The sequence below is a fragment of the Ciconia boyciana genome, chromosome 2, assembly GCF_034638445.1.
Source record: "Ciconia boyciana chromosome 2, ASM3463844v1, whole genome shotgun sequence".
NCBI lineage: Eukaryota > Metazoa > Chordata > Aves > Ciconiiformes > Ciconiidae > Ciconia > Ciconia boyciana.
In genome coordinates this window covers 76,986,597-77,007,447 of record NC_132935.1, presented here as the reverse complement: position 1 = coordinate 77,007,447, position 20,851 = coordinate 76,986,597, and the positions used below count along the sequence as shown (strand labels likewise).

At 42.9% G+C, this 20,851-nt stretch overlaps 1 protein-coding gene across 7 annotated transcripts in view; it reads right to left on the bottom strand.

Annotated features, from left to right (window-relative positions):
* The window catches only part of GRB10 (growth factor receptor bound protein 10), a 152,286-nt gene that overhangs the window by 20,973 nt on the left and 110,462 nt on the right, over nt 1–20,851 (bottom strand). For all 7 annotated transcript variants that reach the window (XM_072853007.1, XM_072853009.1, XM_072853011.1 and 4 more), the window contains exon 6: nt 4,656–4,812. In XM_072853007.1, the coding sequence (XP_072709108.1) occupies nt 4,656–4,812 (157 nt within the window). The remainder of the gene's footprint in view (nt 1–4,655; nt 4,813–20,851) is intronic.

The following is a 20,851-nucleotide window of genomic DNA, read 5'->3' as shown; positions in this document are numbered from 1 at the left end:
TTCCATTGTCTTTTTCACCTGCATTTAGACTGTCAGTCATCACCAGCTCATTGACGACTTCAGCATTTACTGTGCATTTGCAATGTCCAGCCTTGCTATAGATTGTGTTTCAAGGGGCTAACACTGAAGATTTTCCATACTGGGCTGCTCTCACGAGCTGCTTCTTAGTGCATTAGCCATCACACCACTTTTAAGGGGTAGTTCTTCGACTAACATATGCTACAATACTGCTGTTGGTATCAGTTAATTAAGGATATTTTGTACCACCTGAGCATTCATCACCTAAACCTCCACATTAACTACGGGCTTCACAGGTAAAGTTTCAGGTATTGCTGCTGATCTATTGCTACTGTCATGGTTTTAGGCAACCAGTTAAGTCGAATCTCCTCTGCACTGTGATGAGGACGGTGGGCTTACGAGGGTGGATGGCCTGTTTTTTAATTATACTTCCTCCAAAAAACATTTAATTATGTTGATATGAATCTTCATCACAGTACGAACCCTCAAAGACCATGTGTCCTGCTACTGCCATTGCACAAAGTTGTGGGTTTTGCTTTCCTAACAGACTGAAGATTGCTCACTTAAGGGCAGGGACAAACCCCATCCTATTCAGTCTGTCCTAAGGAAATGCAGTATAGATGAACATTTGCCACATTGTTTTGTATTTTGATGCTTAGTTTGTGTAAATATACCCAGTGATTGTTTCTTAGATGCTTTAGGCAACTGACCTAGATGTATTCCTTTACCAAATCAAGATTCTGTGGCGATACTCCTGCTGATTTAATGTTTACATTTTCATTTTGGTGGTGAAAGCCATCTTGAAGAAAAGGTGCAGCATTTCATAGCACATGCATGTAAAAAGGAAGCTAGTCCTGGTCAGTTTGCTACTAATTCACAGAAGCTGTACACTTGGGAAGTCCTTGGTAATTTGCACTCAAAGTTAGTACAAATGGGATGAACTGCCACTTGACACACCAGCAACTCAACCTCAGCCCTGCTTTGAGCTTCTTGCTACAAAACTAGAAGCACAGATGTCAGTCTATTAAGTTCAATAGGCCAGTCTGTCTTCAAGTGGTATTGCTGCTGAAGTGACCAGAAATGTCTCCTTTTTGTTCATCTTGATAGGCTCAAGTCAGTCTCCTCCTCACATTTCCTAGAAGAACAGGACAGGCTTCCTGCCCTCCCACCCTGAATTGCCCTGTAGTACTATCTAAACTTATACAGAACTGTAGAACTGATACAAGATGGGAAAAGGAGCTGGATTACCTAGTGAACAACTCGCAGGCATGGCCCAAAATTCCCAATTAGAGAATCACTACAAATGACAGGTGGACCAAAGTGTGAAATAGTCTGCCCGGTTTTCATATTTTAGCAAGCACTGTGTCTAACTGTTCCACTTTTAATTCGTTCAGATTAAGGCAAATCAAATTCAATGCACATGTAAACAAGAAAAATCTATGTATTAAACCATGCAGCGATTCTTTCTTCCAACCCTACATATATTTCAGAGCCCTACTACTTTTCTTTCCTGCTTCAACTATATTAAATAAGATGGACAGTCAGTTCTGGAGCTGGAAAAATGAGGTCTGTAGGTTGGGATTCTTTCAGTGTCCAGACACATGCTATCGTGACAGCCTGTCTCCATTATTATTATTATTTCTGTTAATGTCCAATACAGATATCTCAGTCCCCGTCCTAATTGATGATAGTTAAGCATGGAGTAGCACACAGGGAGAATACCACATTTTATGAAGAGGTTAGGCGTATTTCTAGTTGGAAACAAAATAATGGGACCAATTCAAGTTTCACAGACTGCTTAAATCTTGACCACAAAGTGTTTTAGGCACTAGTGGTACAGTGCAGCAGGAACCATTTCCACATATTAAATCTAAGCAAGTCTGATGATAAATTGTCACACCATAGCCTCCAGCCTCCAGAACACAAATACTTTGTGCAGTCCAATACCTGTTTGAAGTTATTTGCAGGCACGCGTGTTATTGGGAATACACTTGACTACATGTGCAAAGTACGCAGTCAGGTGAAGGTTCCTTAAAAACTGGGACCTAGAAGATCACCATAGTGATAAATATGCAGCTGACTTAAAAAATTTGCTCTTGTCCTCAGTCTGCCCAATAGTAAAAAGATGAATTGGTTCTGCAAACCGAGGTCTTTTGGGAAGTAATATTAGGCAAGACCAGGAGGAAAAAAAAAAAAAGATAGTGAACTTAATAAAGGAACTGTCCTCTTTTGGTGGGCTTCAAGATTACCACCTACAACATTAAGTCAGCAAGGATGTCTTGAGTAAGAAATAATGTCTTCTGGAAACAAAGAATTCTCACTGCTCTTAAACCATATTTCTCTCCACACTGCTAAGTAACTGCTAATAAGCCAATGTTTCATACTACATCAGATGCACTGTAAGCAATCTTATTTCTAGAAGGAAAAAATATGGAATATCAAACACCTGACAGTAACTTCACCTAAGGTGCAGGCAGATTATGACCTTGAACTGACAGTCTCTGAAATTCAGGGAAGCATTTAAGCTGCTGAGAAGCTAGAAATAAGCATCCATATAACAAAAAATTCAAACTGCAACCAAAACTGGGTGGACGCGTGAAAGTTGGTATTTAAAGTTTATTGAATATGTCACAGCATATACTTTGGTCCCCAAATACAAGAAATTGGATGTTGTTGTCTCCCGTTAAATGAACTCTTTTATTCCCTTTTCTGTCCGCATCCTTTCAAATAGGTGAAATCTGTATCATTACATCTTTTTTGACGCTTTAAATACTTTTTTCTTTGTCTGTTCGCTTTACGCCCTCAAAGGCTGCATTACTTTTCACACAGATCTACTGCGTGGCCTACAGAGGACAGCCCTGGAGCAGTCCCTATGGAACAAAGTTTGGCGGCTGCTGAAGCCCCAACCTGCACACCCCGCTTCTCTGGGACAGCCGGGCCCCGCTTTGTGCTTCAGTGTGAAACAGAGGGCCAAGGCAGGCAGGTCCCCATGTATATAAATGCAGCCCGATAAGTATCTTGCCCTTTTCCCATCATTGTTAATTACCAAGTTATTTGCGTGTAAACAGAAGCTTTTGATTTCCTAATCAGCCTCCTGCCCGATTCATTCAGAGATGTCACACACCAGAGTTTGACAGCACAATTAGTCACCATGGAAGCTATTGTGATGTCACAAACACTGAATTGTGGCATCATTGAATGAATCTGGCAGGAGAAGGATGTTGGTTACAAAGGAGAAGGCTTCTGTTTACACAATACCTTGGTAATCAGCAATGATGGGAAAGAGAATATAGAAAAAGAGAGCCTGGTAGTTTAATGAGCATTGATAAAACTGAAAATTTGTAAAGGTTGTTAGAAATGCGCATGTGGCATATTAAGCTACGGAGATAAAGACTCTGTAATTTATACCTTAATTCTTCACCTTGTCCTATGTCCTCACAACTGAAAGTATGTCACAGACATATACAAATGAGTGTTTCATGTTAATTTTGTCACATATTTCTTTATTAGGAGAGATACCCAATAAAACCATTAAATAATCAGGATATCCTGTGGTGGGTTTTTTTTTGGAGTACTATTCTGTAGAGCAGTGAATTTATCTGTGTTTAACAGTATCAGTTTAGGGCATTACATCTCCAGCAAACTGTCTCCTTTTTTTATTTGTAAGGGTTCTGAACTACATTTTTACACATAAACAACCTCTGTTAGCTACAGATAGCATTCACAATTCCAGTGCCAGTGATCGCGGCTTATAATTTGTCTTCCTCTATTTTCTAGAAAAAAATTCCCCGTGAAGTATATCGACTAATACTCCAAATGCTACACTTTCTAAAGCGTTATTGTATGCTATGCAGAATTATAGATAGCCTATCTGAGCGATATGCAGTTGCAAGCTGCACAGCAGAACCCTGCAACTAATCAGTGCCACAAAATAACAGGAAAAGCAAGACTGAATAACATGAAATTCTTTCAGGTACTGTAATTAAACCAATTCACTGTGTTATTTAATTCCCCACAGTTCTTCCTCTTGCTGCCTTCTTGAAACTGTAACCATGACACCTTAATTTCAGTCAGGTGGAGGAGCTGCCGCCTGGAGAGCAGATGCCACTGCTGGTCCAGAAATTGCCCATGGATTTGCGGGTGGTGCCACCATTTTTTCCCTGCCTGAAGTCAAGTTCAGCCAACCCCCTCCCCCACCTCAGCATGTCTAGCTTTCATAAGCATTACTGTAGGTATGCAAAGCTGAGTCTGTTCACCCAGGTCTCCCAGCTGGTGATGAGCTGAGCTGTTTCACAGGACCGGTACTCTAAGGATCAAGCTTAATTTGCCTAAGCTGTTTATTTGCAATAGCTTCAGACACAGCAAGGTAGCAACAGAGCGCTAGCGTGAAGATTAGACAATTATTTTTCTTTTGTATAATAAAAAAAACCAGAGGATGGGAAAGAAGAGAAGGACTTAAAATGGCTTAAACGCTTAACGCATCAAATTGTAATACACAAAAAGCACGTATGTGACTTCGGCTAATTGTACAAATAAAAGCAGTGGAAAGAAAACGTTCCGGCTGGAAGCACATTAATAAAAATTACACATATTTTATGTTCCCAGGTAACCATGCCACCCCTTTGACCATTCCCTACCTAATCCTAGGTGAGGGTGATGCTCCACTAGAGTCCAGCTGTTATCATCCACACAATGACTTTTGTAAACGAGCAGCTGACAGAGGTCCCTGGCTGTCATGTCTGCTAGAATCTCGACCACTTTGCTTGTTCCATCTTCACTAAAGACTTTTACATCCTGCAACATAAAGGGTACACTTACAGATCAACAGCTCTGAACATAGGCAAACCACACAGCTACCGTAGAAAAGCATCCTCTTGGCGTGACGGTTCCAAGCACCTTGGCAGCCAGGACAAATGACATGGATGATTCACTTTATAACACTTTCTCTTGATGCCCCCTTGCCCTATTTCCCCTCCCCCCTCCCCAACACCTCCCTGCACTAAACAAAGATTCAGCAGGGTTAATATGACCACAGACACAGAAAAAGTGAGAGAGCAGGTTCTGTATAAAGCTGTGTAAGGTAAGCAAACGTGAAACAATATCAAGAGAGTACTTCGGCAACAGTGGGCGAGAGAAATTACATCCAGTCAAACACGCACAATTTTCTTTGCAATCCCGTTGGAGGCCTCTGAACATTTACAGAGGAGCAGGCCAAGACCCTGAAGATTAAAAATGGCTCTCTTGTTCCCCACTAACTTTTGATTGTTTCGCTTGGGGAAGTCTCACTTGCAGTTCCCCGGCAGATCAATTAGCTAGCACAGTCCACGCGTTTTCTCTCCCTGCCCCAACTTCTCTTTTGATACTAGCTTGCAAGTAGTTCGAAACCGAACGTGTGTACGCTGCACATCCTAAATATTAATGGAGATGAGAGAACAAGTCAGGAACCTTCTCCCCACCTCCTGAATGATACAGATGCTCTCCTCTTTGCATTGTTCTGCTCAAGCGAGAGACACTTGCCGCAAAATTATTTCTCTGGGCAAACGTGCAGGTCCGAGATTTAAATCAACTCTGCGTTTAAAACGCTCTGCATCCTAGCAAGAGAAGGCGAATCTAACAAAAACCTGGAGGGTAATTTGATATGGAAAATCTTACCTCAACGGCACGTAAAAGGCAGCAGTCGGAAGAACAAGATGGCATTTTAAACAGAAATTGCCTCTTGAGAGAGAGTTTGTTCTCTGCCTCCGCCGACCCTTTGTAGCCTACGGCTGGGCGCCCGGGCTGCCGGCGGTGTCAGCGGACGGCGGTACCGTACCTGTCACGTAGCCCCTGCTATGGGGACTGTTTCTGGGGAGGGAAACAACTCTGCCAGAGCTCCACTCAAAGGGTTACACGCAATCTTTGCGGTAGTGAATCAAACCACACTGTGTAGACCAATCCTAGCCCTCCCTCCGACTGATGTAATCATTTCCCACACACTATCAGACTTCCAAATTATTCCCGCCCCCCCCACCCCCCCAAAAAAAAAGAAATTACAAAGGAAATTTGTTTTTATGACCACCCACGGCCGTTTTGAGACCCCTCCGGCAGCCCCGAAGTTCAAAGGCGGGGGGAGCCGAAACCCCGGCGGCGGAGGCACGCGTGCTGCCCGAGCGCCGGCGCCGAGCCTGCCCGCAGCCCGGCCTGGCAGCGGCTGATGTCATCTGCCTGCAACTTAAGCACTTGAACTTCTCCCGCCGCTCCCCGCCGGGCTGGGCTGGCCCTGCAGCCGGCTCCGCGCCGGGCCCCGGCGGCCGCGGGACGCGCTGCCCCCGGGCTGGCTGCTGCGGGCCGGGGCGAGGGGGCGGCGGCAGCGCCGCACGCCCAGCGCCCGCCGGCTGCCTCCCTCCCTCCCCCCCGCTCCCCCGGCTCCGTACAAATTCGAGCCCAGGGAGGGAGGAGTTAAAGCCTCATCTAGCCCAAGTGACTCAAGCCCGCGCGTTCAGGAAACGGCTTCGTCTGACAGCAGGGATGAGCCAGCTCTTTCAGAAGTAGGCTCTGGGAGAGGGGAGAGGAGAGGAGAAAAGAGGGGAGGGGAGGAGAGAGGAGAGGAGAGGGAGGAGAGAGGAGAGAGAGAAAAGAGGAGAGGAGAAAGGAGAGGAGAGAGGAGAAGAGGAGACGAGAGAAAAGAAAGAGGGGAGAGGGGAGGAGAGAAAAGAGGGGAGAGGAGAATCGAATCCCGGTTGCTGTCGCTCTGGGGAAGGTATGCGTGCTGTACAATGTTACAGCTGCGCTCCCACTCCTGCCAACACTTAACCAAGTCGGAGGCATCCTCACACGCACAGAAATCGTTGGGGGGGGGTGGTGCCTCTGTTTTCTGTCCTGCGGGCAAGTCTATTTTCTGTAATTAGCCCCCTCCTGACAGTAAAGCAGCGCATTATACCCGCGCACCGAGCGCGCAGGGCGCCGAGGCAGCCGCAGCGGTCGCGGCCGCTCTGCCACGGGGCAGCGGGCCGGCGGGAGCGGGGCCGGAGAGGAGCGAGCGCCCGGGATGCCCGGCAGAAATGACATCGGTCTGCAACAGGGGAGCGCAGCGCTCGAGTTCCCTCTCTGGACGTGCAAGCACCCTGAAAAGCCAATACGTAACAAGACGGAAAGCTGCCGTTTTATTTGCTTTTAGTGAGGAACGGGGAGGGACTTAGACCCTCTTGAATTTTCTTTGAACCGCTTTTTATCGCAATGGATTGGACAGGAGTGACACAGCGAAAAGATGGTGGTGAAAGAATTCCTTTCTACTTTTGGCTTACTCGGTGCGCATGACTCCACTTTCTGTATTGAAACTAAACTCTTTCGGATGGATTTCCTGCCTCAGGAACCAGCCTGGTGACATCATTCATTCATTCATTAGTGACTGAGAAGCACAGCCCTGCGCTCTCTGCCTTCACAGGGGAGCCTGTAACAGGCGTACGCCAGAAGAATCGCCGCTTTTGCAACACCTGAAGCACAAAACCCCTCTCTTCCTTCCCTGCAGGGAACAAGGCAGCGATATAGGATGGGCTGTGCCTGATCCTTGTCACTGCCAAGGCCCAGGAGAGAGGGAAAGCTGTTCTGCTGAGGGTGCCTCTCAAGCCCTTGCAGGTGGAAAAGAGAGAGCCCTAAGACAACCACCACACTTTTCCCTGCTCCCACGCATGGAAAGACTTCATAGAGTATGGCCACTGGAAGAAGGCTGCAGCTGTCTCTTACGGTTATTCATGCCGTGCTCCCTCGGTATGAAGTGAAGGGGTCACGGGTACACGTCCCACCCTCCCGCTCCTTGCCAGAGTTTGAGACGATGCCAACCACCCAGAAGTACAACAGAACTCAACGCAGGCACAGGGCGCACAACGTTGGGCTGTTCTTCAGCGTGCGACTCTGCTGTAACGCCACGTCTTTCCTCCCGCCAGCCAGGCCCTGCAGGCAGCGCCCCGCTATTCCCACACCACAGTGACTATGGGAGCCACCTTACAAACGCGGGTACGTTCATTTGCAGGGACGGTCAGCAGTGGGGGTTTTTAACGATGCCTTTAAAGCCCAGGAACAAGGGTTCAGTGGGTGGACAGCATGAACGCAGAAATGAGCAGGTTAACTTCACTGACTATGAATAGTCCTGTTTGCTATCAAGGACAGCGCAAGGCCGTGTAGCACCACTGACATCATGGATACAAAAGACTGCATCAGGAGGGGACGTAACAGCCTGAGCTGAACCCTACCCTAGACGACGGGAGAGCGACAGAAGTGAGATGAAACCCTGTCCCCTCGCAGAGGCAAGAATGCAACAGTCCCTAAGAGGCTTACGCAAAAGGTAAGGGGATTTTATGCCCCCACACAATGCTGTGGAGCATGATGCAGAACCACAAATATGAAACCAGCTCAACGACAAAGCTTCAGCTCAAACTTTCTGACAGTTTCCGTGACGAAAGAGGCAGATAACAATATTCCTGTATCACAGAGGGGACTTAATTTAAAATAAATTGGTCGAATCTTACATTTCCTATCTTTTTTTTTTTCCTTCTGTTTTCAAGGAAGCATCTCCTACTTTAAGATGTTAAGGGATCCCTATTCAAACTTCTTCCAGCAGAAACACTGTTTCACTTGCAGAATTGATTTGGGGCTTGTTACCTACAAAGGAAAAAGAAGCAGAATTCATTCTGAATAAAATACTCCGATAATGAAAACACTTAGCCTGAAGAGAGGTTCAGAAAGTTAGTCTGACACTTTTGCCCTGCATCCCTCCGAGAAATGCAGTGAAATGCAACAGCAGACTGCCTGCAACAGTGATTTACAAAAGGCCCTAATTACGTCAGCAGCACAAGGCACCTTCTATTCAAAATTAAGGTTAAGAATGCTAAGCCAACCAGAGCACTATATTGGCTGAACATTCAGTGCTTTACAGTGCAAAGGAGCAGATAACAGACTGCACCATTGTTCTGGGAAGAATTCTTCCCCCAAGCTTTCTTTTTTTTTTCTTTTTTGAAAGACAGGAGGACTTAAAAATTAAAAATTTAAAAGAACATTAATATTCATCACTTCAGTGGTTTCATATAATGGGTCATGTATCTCGAGTACCCTCATGGCTGTTTCATCTTCCAGCCTCAGTTCCTCAACCTCACTGCAGCATTTTGTGGGCATCAAGTACCGCAAACATTATTAGGAATGAGGACAAAAAAAATCCCCAGTCATGTCACAGTCACATTACTACTACTCCACTTTTCTATTTGTGCTATTTTTTTCCTTTTTCTGCAAAAGAAAACCTATGACTATATACAATTATCATAAAAATTCACGCTTTTAAATGACTTTATGCTGAAAATCTTCAGCATCAAACGGATCCAAATTTGCATTCTATAATCTGAAATTAATCACGGTGTAATTTATATCAGTGCAAACCAACCTTTGTTATCTTGGATTATTACAGAATCACAGAATCATATAGGTTGGAAAAGACCTTTAAGATCACCACATCCAACCGTAAACCTAACACTACCAAGACCACCACTATACCATGTCCCTAAACTCCAAACTAAGTAATTACTCCAAACTAAGTATAAGGAGAGAGTACCAGTTATCAGAAGGCCCTCTGACTGAAATCTAACAGATAAAAAGTTTCAGTACACTAGTTCTTCAAGAGTTTCCCTTTATAAGAGATGAAGATCAGAGACATCACAGAAAGCCATTAAAATATACTGAAGAGCCATTACCAAGAGCTGCCCAAACTGAAAATCAGTCTGGCAAGTTTTGACTTTCATCCTCCAATTGCACCCATCAAGATTGTTCAGACATAAGAACCGTACCATCAGTGAGGTAAACAGAAAGAAAATTGAATTGAAATGCATGTACCTTGTGCAAGCAGAAGGAGTGATTTATTGCGGAAGGCACCTATGTACCAGGCAGGTACTTGCTGTTTTCACTGGAACCCTGTTTTGATGAGATCATTTTTCTGAAAGCTTTCTATACTCAAAGCTCATGGGCTCAACAAGAGCAGAGTCAGAGTCACTGGAGAAATGGGGAAGCTTTCAATTAGGATCAGTCAACTCAAAGCTGCTGAAGACTCAAGCTCTGCATGCAGGTTACCCCTGAACTGCTATTTGCCTAGTTGAACAGGTAACAAAAAAGGAAGGTTTTGCTTCCTAAAGTTGCAAACCTTTCATAAAGAAAAGCCTCTAAGCATGCTCTGTGCACACCTGACAGGCAAGCAACTCGGTCAACCACATCTACACACTGGAGCACCAGCCAGTCACCCCTTACTTGCCCAGCAGCATTAAGGCAGCTTTATAAGACATGGAAATTTCAAGTGCCGCAATGAAAGAAATATATAGGTCAACCCTATGGCTCTTTTTGCCTCCTCCATTGCACAGCTTGTGCAGGAAAAAAGCCCTTCAGACAAACAGCAGCAGTAACAGCAATACATTGCAGATAGGATTACTTACAGACAAGGTATCGGATAGTACTTCCTTATAAAAGAAAAACAACAGTGAGTTATTTGATCATTGCTTTTTTTTCCTACATATAAACATAAAACCCTAGGAAATGCTGAGGTTAAGGTTCTCATAGCAACATTAACTCTCTCATCTGGCATATACTATATTTAGGTACACATTTAAAAGCCTATGAACAACAAAGGAGAACAACTGGTGTAAGATCAAGATCTTAGTCTTTGACTTTCATATTCAGAACAGCAATCTAAAAAAAAAAAAAAAAAAAGAAAAAAAAGAACTGAAGTTGGCCATGTTACAAAACCCTGATTCTGTCCCTCTTTGCTGGGCTATTGAATTTTAAACCCATTTCCGAGAGTCAGAGGAATAACTTGACTTGAAGTGGAATCATAGTATCATCATATGTTCAGTGGTCATCAAACACCAATACTAAAGTCATGAACTCTGTGAGGGTCGTACCAGCGAGACCGGTTTTGGGAATCACAGCGGTGTGGGCAGAGAAAGGCAGGGCAGGATTAGCGCCGGGTTCAAGTCAGCGTCTATCTTTGGAGGGTTAGCGCTTCCGAACCCGTCATATACGAACGCCCGGGCCCACGTTCACCCCAGGTAATTTTAGAGAGTTAAATTCCTTCTGAAGCTAAGGGAGAGAGATGGGGTAACTTAAGATCTAAAGCACATGACAAAGGCATTTGTGTCTCTCTGCTAGCTGCAGAGGGAATTCAGGCTCCTGACTCTCGACTTCAGCTGGATGCCGTAAGCTGTATTGGCTGAATTCAGGCCACGGTGACTAATCAAGCAACCATGTCTCTCTGCACTATTGGCATAATTACACACTGCAATTGTTGACATTTGAGCTTAAAAAAAAATAAGCAAAGTGTGTGATGTTGCATATACACAAAGCACATTTAAAGGAACATATACAACGAGCACATCTGGGGTACTATTAAAGTTTAAAACCCGAATATTGTAAAAACAAGCCAAAGCTTTGCCTCGTCTCATTCAAAACTACGTGTGAAAATGGCTATTTGTTATGGAGACACCAGATGAAGTCTATACTCATTATCTATTTCTATATTCTCAAAACTTAAATTACTAATGCCCTCTGTATAGGCTTAGGCTTGTATAGCAACTGCATCAAAGCTTCTTCAAAAATCTCAGCTGTTTGCATACAAAGGTGTGAACTGTGCAATGTACTTTTAAGGAAAGACTGTACAGAGCATGTTTTCAAGACATAACCACTGCCTGCATGAACAAAAGATTTATTCCACCATATGCTCACATACTTAGAGGCTGAAGGTTTGGAAACTGTAAGTTGCTACCCTATAATTTCCGTATTTTACAAATAAATAGCAGAATGAAGTTTTAAGTGATACATACCTGCGTACAGACAACACACCGATTTTGTGACAGTATCCCCAAAAGCTGTTTCACTCTTTCCCACTTTGGTTTAATGCTCCCATGTTCAGATAAATCATTTGACCCGTTTGACATTTTCATGTCTTCCCACTCAATTCCTCATTTGCCTCTCATTTTTAGGTAAAAGAAAGGAGAAAGACTAATTTTCAATCCTTTTAAGAGTAACAATAGGCCTTTATGAATTTTGCTGAAGCTTCTGGGTATTTGCAGGATGCCGGAAGACAGAAAGCTTGGGAAGCAGTTTGGATAGGCTTTGACAGAGTACAAGTCCACACCAGTGGGAAGGCAGCCCAGCAACTGCCAGCTCACCCAGTCCCGAATACGGGGATCCAGACTCTTCCTGTGGTCACAGCACTGACAGCTTACATTTTCTTCTTTGCCTGCATCCTCCCCCACCCAGCATTTCCCATTAGTTTTGATTGTAAATCTGTGAGTGAGTTCCCTTCTCTCCACACAGCTCCTCCCAACAGCAATTGCTTTTCATGCAAAAATCCTTTCTAGTTTCGAGATCCTTTATGTACGGAAAAAAAAAAGATAGTTACAGGCACTGTTACACTCCTTTGATTATGTAATGAAAGACGTTAAGTGATGTTGCTGGCATTAACCTTTATCTTTCATATATTTTATGGTGCAATTTATCCCTAGATAGTTTGCAATCTTCCTCAGCTGTGCTTACAGAATGCATTATTTACTGTCTGAATTTGCTCCAAGAGAAAGGTTTAGTAGAAAAGTTCTTGCAAACACAATTTAAGTCACTAACAACCCTAGAAAGGGTAATACAAAGAAAAACCATAATAATTTCTTGATTAAAATTCTTAAGTAACCAAGCTAGTTACTGAGTATTTTAAATTGTTTTGCCATTATAAATTACTCTGTAGAAAAGGAATTATTACCCCATCTGCCTTGCTGCACAGGCTTTCAACCACAAGAACCACATTAATTTAAGCTTGGCAGACAGCACCACAAGGCTCTAGGGAGCAGCTTCCCATAGGATTTAGAAAAATGGTGCAGGTCCCGAAGACTTGGATGGCTCCTTCTTTCCTAGTTAGGATGCTGTGACAACTGCAGCTGAGGCACTTGCCATCTGAGGGCCCAGGCCAGCCTGTGAGCCAGAAAGCCACTTCAGCACGTGGTCCGGCAACATACAATTGGCTTCTCACTTTGTTTTACTATTGCCCAAGTACAACTTCTACATGGGTAGTCCACAAAATTCCCATTCCCTTGCATGCTTTTCTGAGGGGAAACAAGCAGAGAGGTTGCAAAGCAGAAAACAGGAACACCATTAAGGGTTGTATATATAGCTAGACTCGGCTCCAGCCCTCCATTGGAATGCACCAGTCCAGCCACATATTATTAGGAAAGGGATCGGAGACCACTTTCGAAGATGTCTTTGGAAACTGAGGATTAGTATTTGAAAATATGTGCATTTTTAATGCATGGGAAAACCTTTGGGGCAGTGATTGTCTCTTATCTGATACCATGGGACCTTGGGATTTTGACTGTGGTTGATATAATAACAGAAATAAAATAAAAAAACAACAGCCCAACAATCAGGGACAATGCCAAATAAGCTATATTTGGAATGTCCAGACATGACAAAACAAACACATTATTTTAAGAACCGGTAGTTATGAAATTTGTCTTTACAAACAACTGCAATCCAATTTACCTAGTCTGGTAGCAAAGGAATCTAAGCAAGCATAAGATGCAGAGCTGGACAGAAATTACAAACTTAGAATGCAATACAGAAGAAAACAAAGACAGACCCTCTTCCCACTCCTGTTTCTTCCTCCCTCCTCCCAAAAAAAGTAATCACAAGGAGTCAAAAAGCCAAGGATTTAAGGACTTGTGACTCTGTTCCCTGGTGCTTGCAAGTGCAGAGTTCCTAAGGTTTTCTCTGCAGCCCTGAAGGCTAAAATAAATTTTAAAAATTCATGAAAACAAGTTCTTAGCTGAAGCCCCAGCTCCTAGATCTGACAAGTCTTGCCAGAACTGACAACAGCAGGATAAAAAGAGTTTTCACGACACATACAGAGGTGTGCTAGATTAAAAAAAGATCAATTATCTGTCTTTACAAGAGTCCTTTTATTCCCCTCCACATCCCAATGAACCAACACTGACATCCCAGACCAGGCAGTTACACCAAAGCTGCCAGGAGAGAGGGGGAAGCTGGAAACCAAAACAAAAACTGAAACTTTTTAAGAAAAACTCCAGGAATTTAATATACATAGCTTCATCAGAGAAGAATCAAGTATGGTATATCACATGGAAACACAATACAGGGCTACAACCAACCAAAGTGTGAACATATGAAGATAAGAGCAACTTAGGGTCATGAAAAAGGTAATGGAAGCCAATGGGAAAAAAGGCAAAACATGGAAAAAGACTCCTAACACAGACTGGCTGTAACCTCCGGGCACTCAAGGAATGATGACCATTTACCGATGGGAACCTGAAGTATAAATACACTATGAAACTCACAGCCTAACGGCCTCCACGTGCTGAAAATCCCAAAAGCTCAAGCACACCTTGGAAGTATAAATTTCCTGCACTCCCATAGCATCAGTCGCAACCCACAATAGGTTTTCCCAATAGGGCTGAGTTCATACTGCCCTGACAATAAAAGAGGGGTGCTTTATAACGAGTGGGTGACAGGCTTAACTACAGCAGCATGGCAAAGCATCCCTAATGCCCGGCTGTCAGCTGCCTCCTTGCTGTACAGTATTCAGCAATATTGCTTAACTTCCCGTCTCCCAAGCTACCGGCTCTGGAAGCCGGCGATTTCAAGCGGTGAGTATCGGCTAATTGTTGCTGCCTGCAATGCTCAGGATGTTTTATGGGTCAGTTTGTCACACGTACACAATAAATGCTTTTAACAGAGCTGCTCTCATTGGGAGAGTACTTCTGTGCCACTGTGTAAGCATCAATTGTGTGTCCAGAATTAACCCCCTGCAGATCTTAGCCCAGGAAAAGTTATGTCAATGGGAGAAGAGGGCTCACGTTATCCTCTCCCCAAGGCATGTATAATTCTCATTTTCAGCAATTGCTTTAATGGGAAACTGCTCCATAAAACTGCTCTGCTGTTTACTTTTTGGTAAATTTAGGTATTGTAGGAAAACAATGGTTTTCCCCAAATTCAGGAACAATATATCAAAAGTTTCCAGGGCTGATGCAAAATCTGGGGTTACGTCACCATGACTAAGCTAGATATTCTCTCTTGAATGCAGCCAGCCCCATGCAAATCTCACTCGCTTCCAACCTGCTAAGAATTATACATTTTCAGTGGAAAAAAAGTGAGAAAAATATTGGCGAAAACCCAAACCATACAAGAGATTTATTAGCATACAGCATCTAACCACCTCGCCCCAAAACACCTAGTGTAGAGATCCAAGTTACCGAGAAATTTTTCACATCTCTCACTGCTCTGCTTCACTGCTGCACCCATCCATCTGTGCATGCTACGGCAGGACCAGCTCATGAGTTTTAACTCCATAGCAAGCGCCTCTAACTTATCTATTTCCCAGTTCCCTCTCCAGGGCTTGCTCGAGACCATTTTGCACACCCCTTCCTCCTAGTAGGGGCACCACAAACAAAAAAACAAACACAAAAAACCCCACACAACCCAACCCTTTGCTTAGCTTACAGGGACAAATTCCCCGCTGCCATGGTTACCACTCCAACTTCTCTTGTGGAACTAGAAATAAAAAAAAAAAAAAAAACAACTTCCCTGAGAACAGACGGCTATATAATGTTAGCTCTCCCTCCCTCCCCTCACTCGTCATTGTTAGCCACTAAATCAGCTACATCTGGCATATTTAATTTGGACTAAATAAAATGTCACTAATTAAAAAGATGCCGAACAAGCAATACATGACATTATAGAAACAGAGAGCTTAGTATCTGAACACAGCCTATTAGGAACTGAAAGGATTCAACTAGTTTTTACCAAAAGCTGAGAAACAAAGGCAACTAAATGGTCCTCTATACAATCTTACTCACAACAATGTCCTCTAGAAGCTCTCCCCTATCAGGTGTACCGAGGTTTCCAAGCACTAATTCCTGGAGCCGCAGTGGCTCAAAAGTGAAGTAGTTAGCTCATTATAGATGGCATTATTCAGCTGGAAGTCTGCAGCCTTCATACCAACTTTTTAAAAGAAGGTTACTTTGCTAAAGCTACAATGAGCAAGATGTTCAGCAGACAGGCACACAAGTTGCTTTAAAGGACCTGTGGCCACGTAGCTGTCTCTGAACAGCAACAGCCTCTCCTCTCTCACGTTCACACAGTTTTCAGCAGCCTAGTTTGAAGTATCACACACTGCTCCATCCTTCCTCTCTTGCAACTCCTCTCCTTAGCCCAGCCCTGAAGACTAACACGTCAGCTCTCTGCATCTCCCATCGCAGGTCACACCATGGAGACGTGAGCGCTGCTTTGTATTGCTGACCAACACAGCTACCTGCTCGAAAGCAGCTCCTCTTACCTTGACATCAGTACACCCTCCCCCTGCAGTGATTCACATCATACCCCTAGACCAGGCTTTCACCTTTGTGGGTACATCATTATCAGTATTCCACTGCCACTTATCAAACAGATTTCAGTGCAAAGCTTCACTGAATCATACACACCTCTTTTCACAGCCCTTAAATGTTTTCCATCATCTTTTTTGCCAACTGGTAATCTTTCATTCTAAAGTTGTACTATCCCTTATGATTAGTTGAATAAGCATTTAAGTGATTTCATTTTTAGTGCCTCCAAGGCTGAGGATTTCGCAAGACAACAGATCATCTTTGAAGTGCTCTGGTCTAGGTTCTCAGCATTTATAAACCAGACGACTGGCTCCTCTCTGTTTTTGCTGATGTATGAAGTAGAACAGATATTTAGGTATACTTTGATTGCCACTGCTTAATTCCAGTACTGTTGATGGTCAAATAAGATTCAAACATTCAACACAGAAATCCCCCCATAAAGTAAATTTTAACAGAATTCTTACAAGATGTTCAAGTGCATTATGTTGATAATGCTGGCACACACTAGGCAAGTAAAAAGATTACTCTTCTTGGAAACTCAGTAGTTATAAGTGAATTAACAGTGAGCTTTATCCTCATAATTCCAAACTTAATATTAAGACATAACACAGAGATTATATATTTCAAAATCATCATGCCCTTAACCTTTTTTTTTTTTTGCATTATAGAAGTTTAAGAACAATCACAGGACCACAGAAGGGTTGAGGATGGAAGGGACCTCTGGAAGTCATCTGGTCCACCCCTGTTGCTCAAGCAAGGTCACCTAGAGCAGACTGCCCAGGACCATGTCCAGATGGCTTCGGAGTATCTCCAAGGATGGAGATTCCACAGCCTCTCTGGGCAACCTGTGCCAGTGCTCAGTCACCCTCACAGTGAACGACTGTTGCCTGCTGTTCAGAGGGAACCTCCTGTGTTTCAGTTTGTGCCCGTTGCCTCTTGTCCTGCCAGTGTGCACCACTGAAAAGAGCCTAGCTCTGTCCTCTTTGCACCCTCCTTTCGGGTACTTATATACATTCATAAGATGCCCCTGAGCGTTCTCTTCTCTAGGCTGAACAGTCCCAGCTCTCTCAGCCTTTCCTCACAGGAGAGATGCTCCATTCCTTTAATCATCTCTGTGGCCCTTTGTTGGATACTCTCCAGTATGTCCATGTCTCTCTTGTACTGGGGAGCCCAGAACTGGACCCAGTACTCCAGGTGTGGCCTCACCACTGCTGAATAAAGAAGGATCACCTCCCTCGACCTGCTGGCTATGCTTTGCCTATGGCAGCCCAGGATATCATCAGCCTTCTTTGCGGCAAGGGCACATTGCTGGTTCAGGTTCAACTTGGTGTCCACCAGGACCCCCAGGTCTTTTTCTGCCAAGCTGCTTTCCAGCTGGGTGTGCTGCAGCATGTACTGGTGCCTGGGGTTGTTCCTCCCCAGGTGCAGGACTTTGCACTTGCCCTTGTTGAACTTCATGAGGTTTTGGGCAGCCCATTTCTCTAGCCTGTAATCTCTTATACAAACAGTTCAGAGTTACGTAAATACCACGATATTAACTAAAAGCATAAAAAGAAATCTAGTGAAGTTTGATCATAGTTTAGGAACCCCAACTGGGTCTTTTCCTAGGATCTTTCGTCAGTATTTTCCCAAGCCATGCTACAGTGGTTCAAAGTTCCCTTTAAGTTAAGTGTCTCAAAACCACTTAAAGTCCATTTGTCAAAGGCTGATGAACTTAACTGTGCCGGTCTAAATATGAGGTAGTGTGCTGAAACCAATGTCACAATAAAAAAATGCTTCCTGATATAGAACTAGATAACATAATGCTAGAGATTTGATGCCAAAGCTTGCATGACAGAAAATGCTACTTCTTCATTCAGCATCTGCTTCAGATTATTTTACATGGAAGTCACTGCTGCTCCGAAGCTGTCAAGGCACAGTCAGCTTCCAATTAAGCTATCTTATCTTTGAAGTTGATTGGAAGCAAAGCTTTCTCCTCCCTATAGGCATCCCCCTAAAAGTAGGTAATCTTATATAATTTCCGAATGTATTTATTCTGTGTTGTCCACCCAATTAAACATCTTGCACAAATGCAATCAATGAGCCTTCTCTCCAATTGAAAAGTTTATGCAACAATTTTCATGAGACTCCCATTAAACATTTAAAATAATTAGCTGTATCAGAAAGACATTTATATTCAAATAGCTCACATGCCTAGTTTCTTTGTTTAGCGTAGGCAAATGAATATGAAAAAGATCCCCAGAGGGAAAGACCAAATATTGGGCCAATCTTTTCTTTAAGACAACAGACACTCCCTAGAAACCAATTCTGCATGGCATTAAACGGGAAATCCTTTAACAGTGGCCTTACTACTGTAGCTGATCGTGGAGAAATCAACCATTTCCAAGACTCAGAAAGGCAATGACAAGGGAGTTGACTCTGTATTTTTATATATTATAGATAACACATAACAGTCACTACCTTCAAGCGTGCTCCCTTTTTCCCCTTCCCTCTCTCCCTAAATTACTGGCAATAAGTTAAAGAAATACACCATGCAAAGACACTAGTAACTTTATTTCCATCCTGGCACGAATGATGATTTTTTTTTTTTAAAGGATTTTGATGGCTCTGTATTTACATCATGGATCTTCTCTAAGAATTATGCTGAGAAAAATCTAGGTCATTGAAACCTCCTTAAACTGAACCACAGAGAAACTGAAAGAGAATGTAAAGGCACTGATGTCAGGTTTATTTTGCCTTTTCACAAGCTCATTTTTTTTCCAGATTGACTGGCAGAAGGTAGATCAACCTTTGGACATCTTTCTTATTCTGAAGTTTCTATTTCCATGAGTGAGTTAATTCCATTCCCATCCAAAATAAAACATTTTAAAAAATGTTGTGCACTTGGCAAACAGACCCAGCTATGCAAGAACAACTTTAAGAAGGCTAGGCTTAAAGGGCAAAAGTACAACTTAGATCAACATATAACAGAAGATATGTAAACATCTCAGTTTAGGATCCTGGGCAACATAATAACTTAATAGTCCCTTCTAGACAAAACTTTACTCTATAAATAAGTATATATGAATGTAAGCAGTGTTTTTCCCTCCTCCCCCCCCCAGCTTGGTTTTCGTATGAATCTTCATATTAAAGATCAGCTTCCTTTAGACCATATGCTTACTGCAGTCTTCCATTTATGCAAACTAGTAACATACATTCAAATTTCATTCTATAGATTTCAAATTACAACACCTACTTCTTCCATTCAACCACCATGGAGAATTTCTTAGGTTAAACACATAGTTGTACATGTCAAAACTAATTTATTTTGAAGTGAAAAGTGTCCATTAAAAACATATTGCATTAATAATTATAATTAGCAATAATTAATAATTATTAGCTATTAATAATTATTACTGCATTTCTAACACTGTGTCCAACACAAATCTGCTGACTTCAGCAAATGTCACTATCACTCTTTATTCATTCACGTAGAGACAATTCTACACATGGGAAAACTTCATTGCCTTTTCCAGCTTCAGAAGGTTGTGTCTTCGGATGGTGGTTTAGCATAACCACCATAAGGTTTCCTACTGGAGAAAAATCTATCTTGCCTTTTGTACAATGTAGAAAAGTGTCATAACATTTGCTTCTTCCACAACTCCCCCATCTTGTTGCACAAGATTACACATGGCAAAAGTAAAAATTTTGGCTAGCTGCAGGGTATTAACAAAAAAATACTCTGTACTGAAACTATTTTCAGTTCAACTGTTGCTCATACACCCTTCAACATAACAGACACTGATCAGACCCGAAGTGTAACTTGTAAGAAATAAGTGGTTCTGTGGGTTTGTTGCCAGAGTTCTGTAGGTTCTTCTTTCAGTGCACCCAGCTGTACAGAAAACAACCCAAGTTTGCTTGGCTTACATCAACTGAGGCTTTGCCAACCTGTACATTCTATGAATTTCACTTTTTAAAACGTAACAAAATAGCTAGTGCATGAACTCACTCAAGCTATACCGTGAAAACCGTGTTTCAAGAATAACTGAAAAGGTTCATCCTGTTCCAGATGCCATGTAACATATTTGCCCTTCCACAGACAGTGCCGTGTTAAGCCTAATGGCTTAACCTTCTCTGTGAAGAACATTATTTTCCATGTGTACAGACTGATTTAGATAAATTACCAGGTAGCTTCATTCTGGAGTTCCACATGGAAACCACTTTGAGATGACAAACTCAGCTTTTCTACCTAAAACATCAGACACACATCCTAATGATTTTGATAGTCCATTGTGAAGATTATTAATTTGGGGAATTAACCCTTCTTTCTTCACAAACCAACTTACGCTTACGCTTGTTGCATTTGGTTTTCTACTCAAAACAAGAGCTGAGGGTAGCTTTCCCTAGCACAAAATCAGCAGGCAAATCAAAGGTCATTTACTTTCTGAAATGGTGGTCCAATT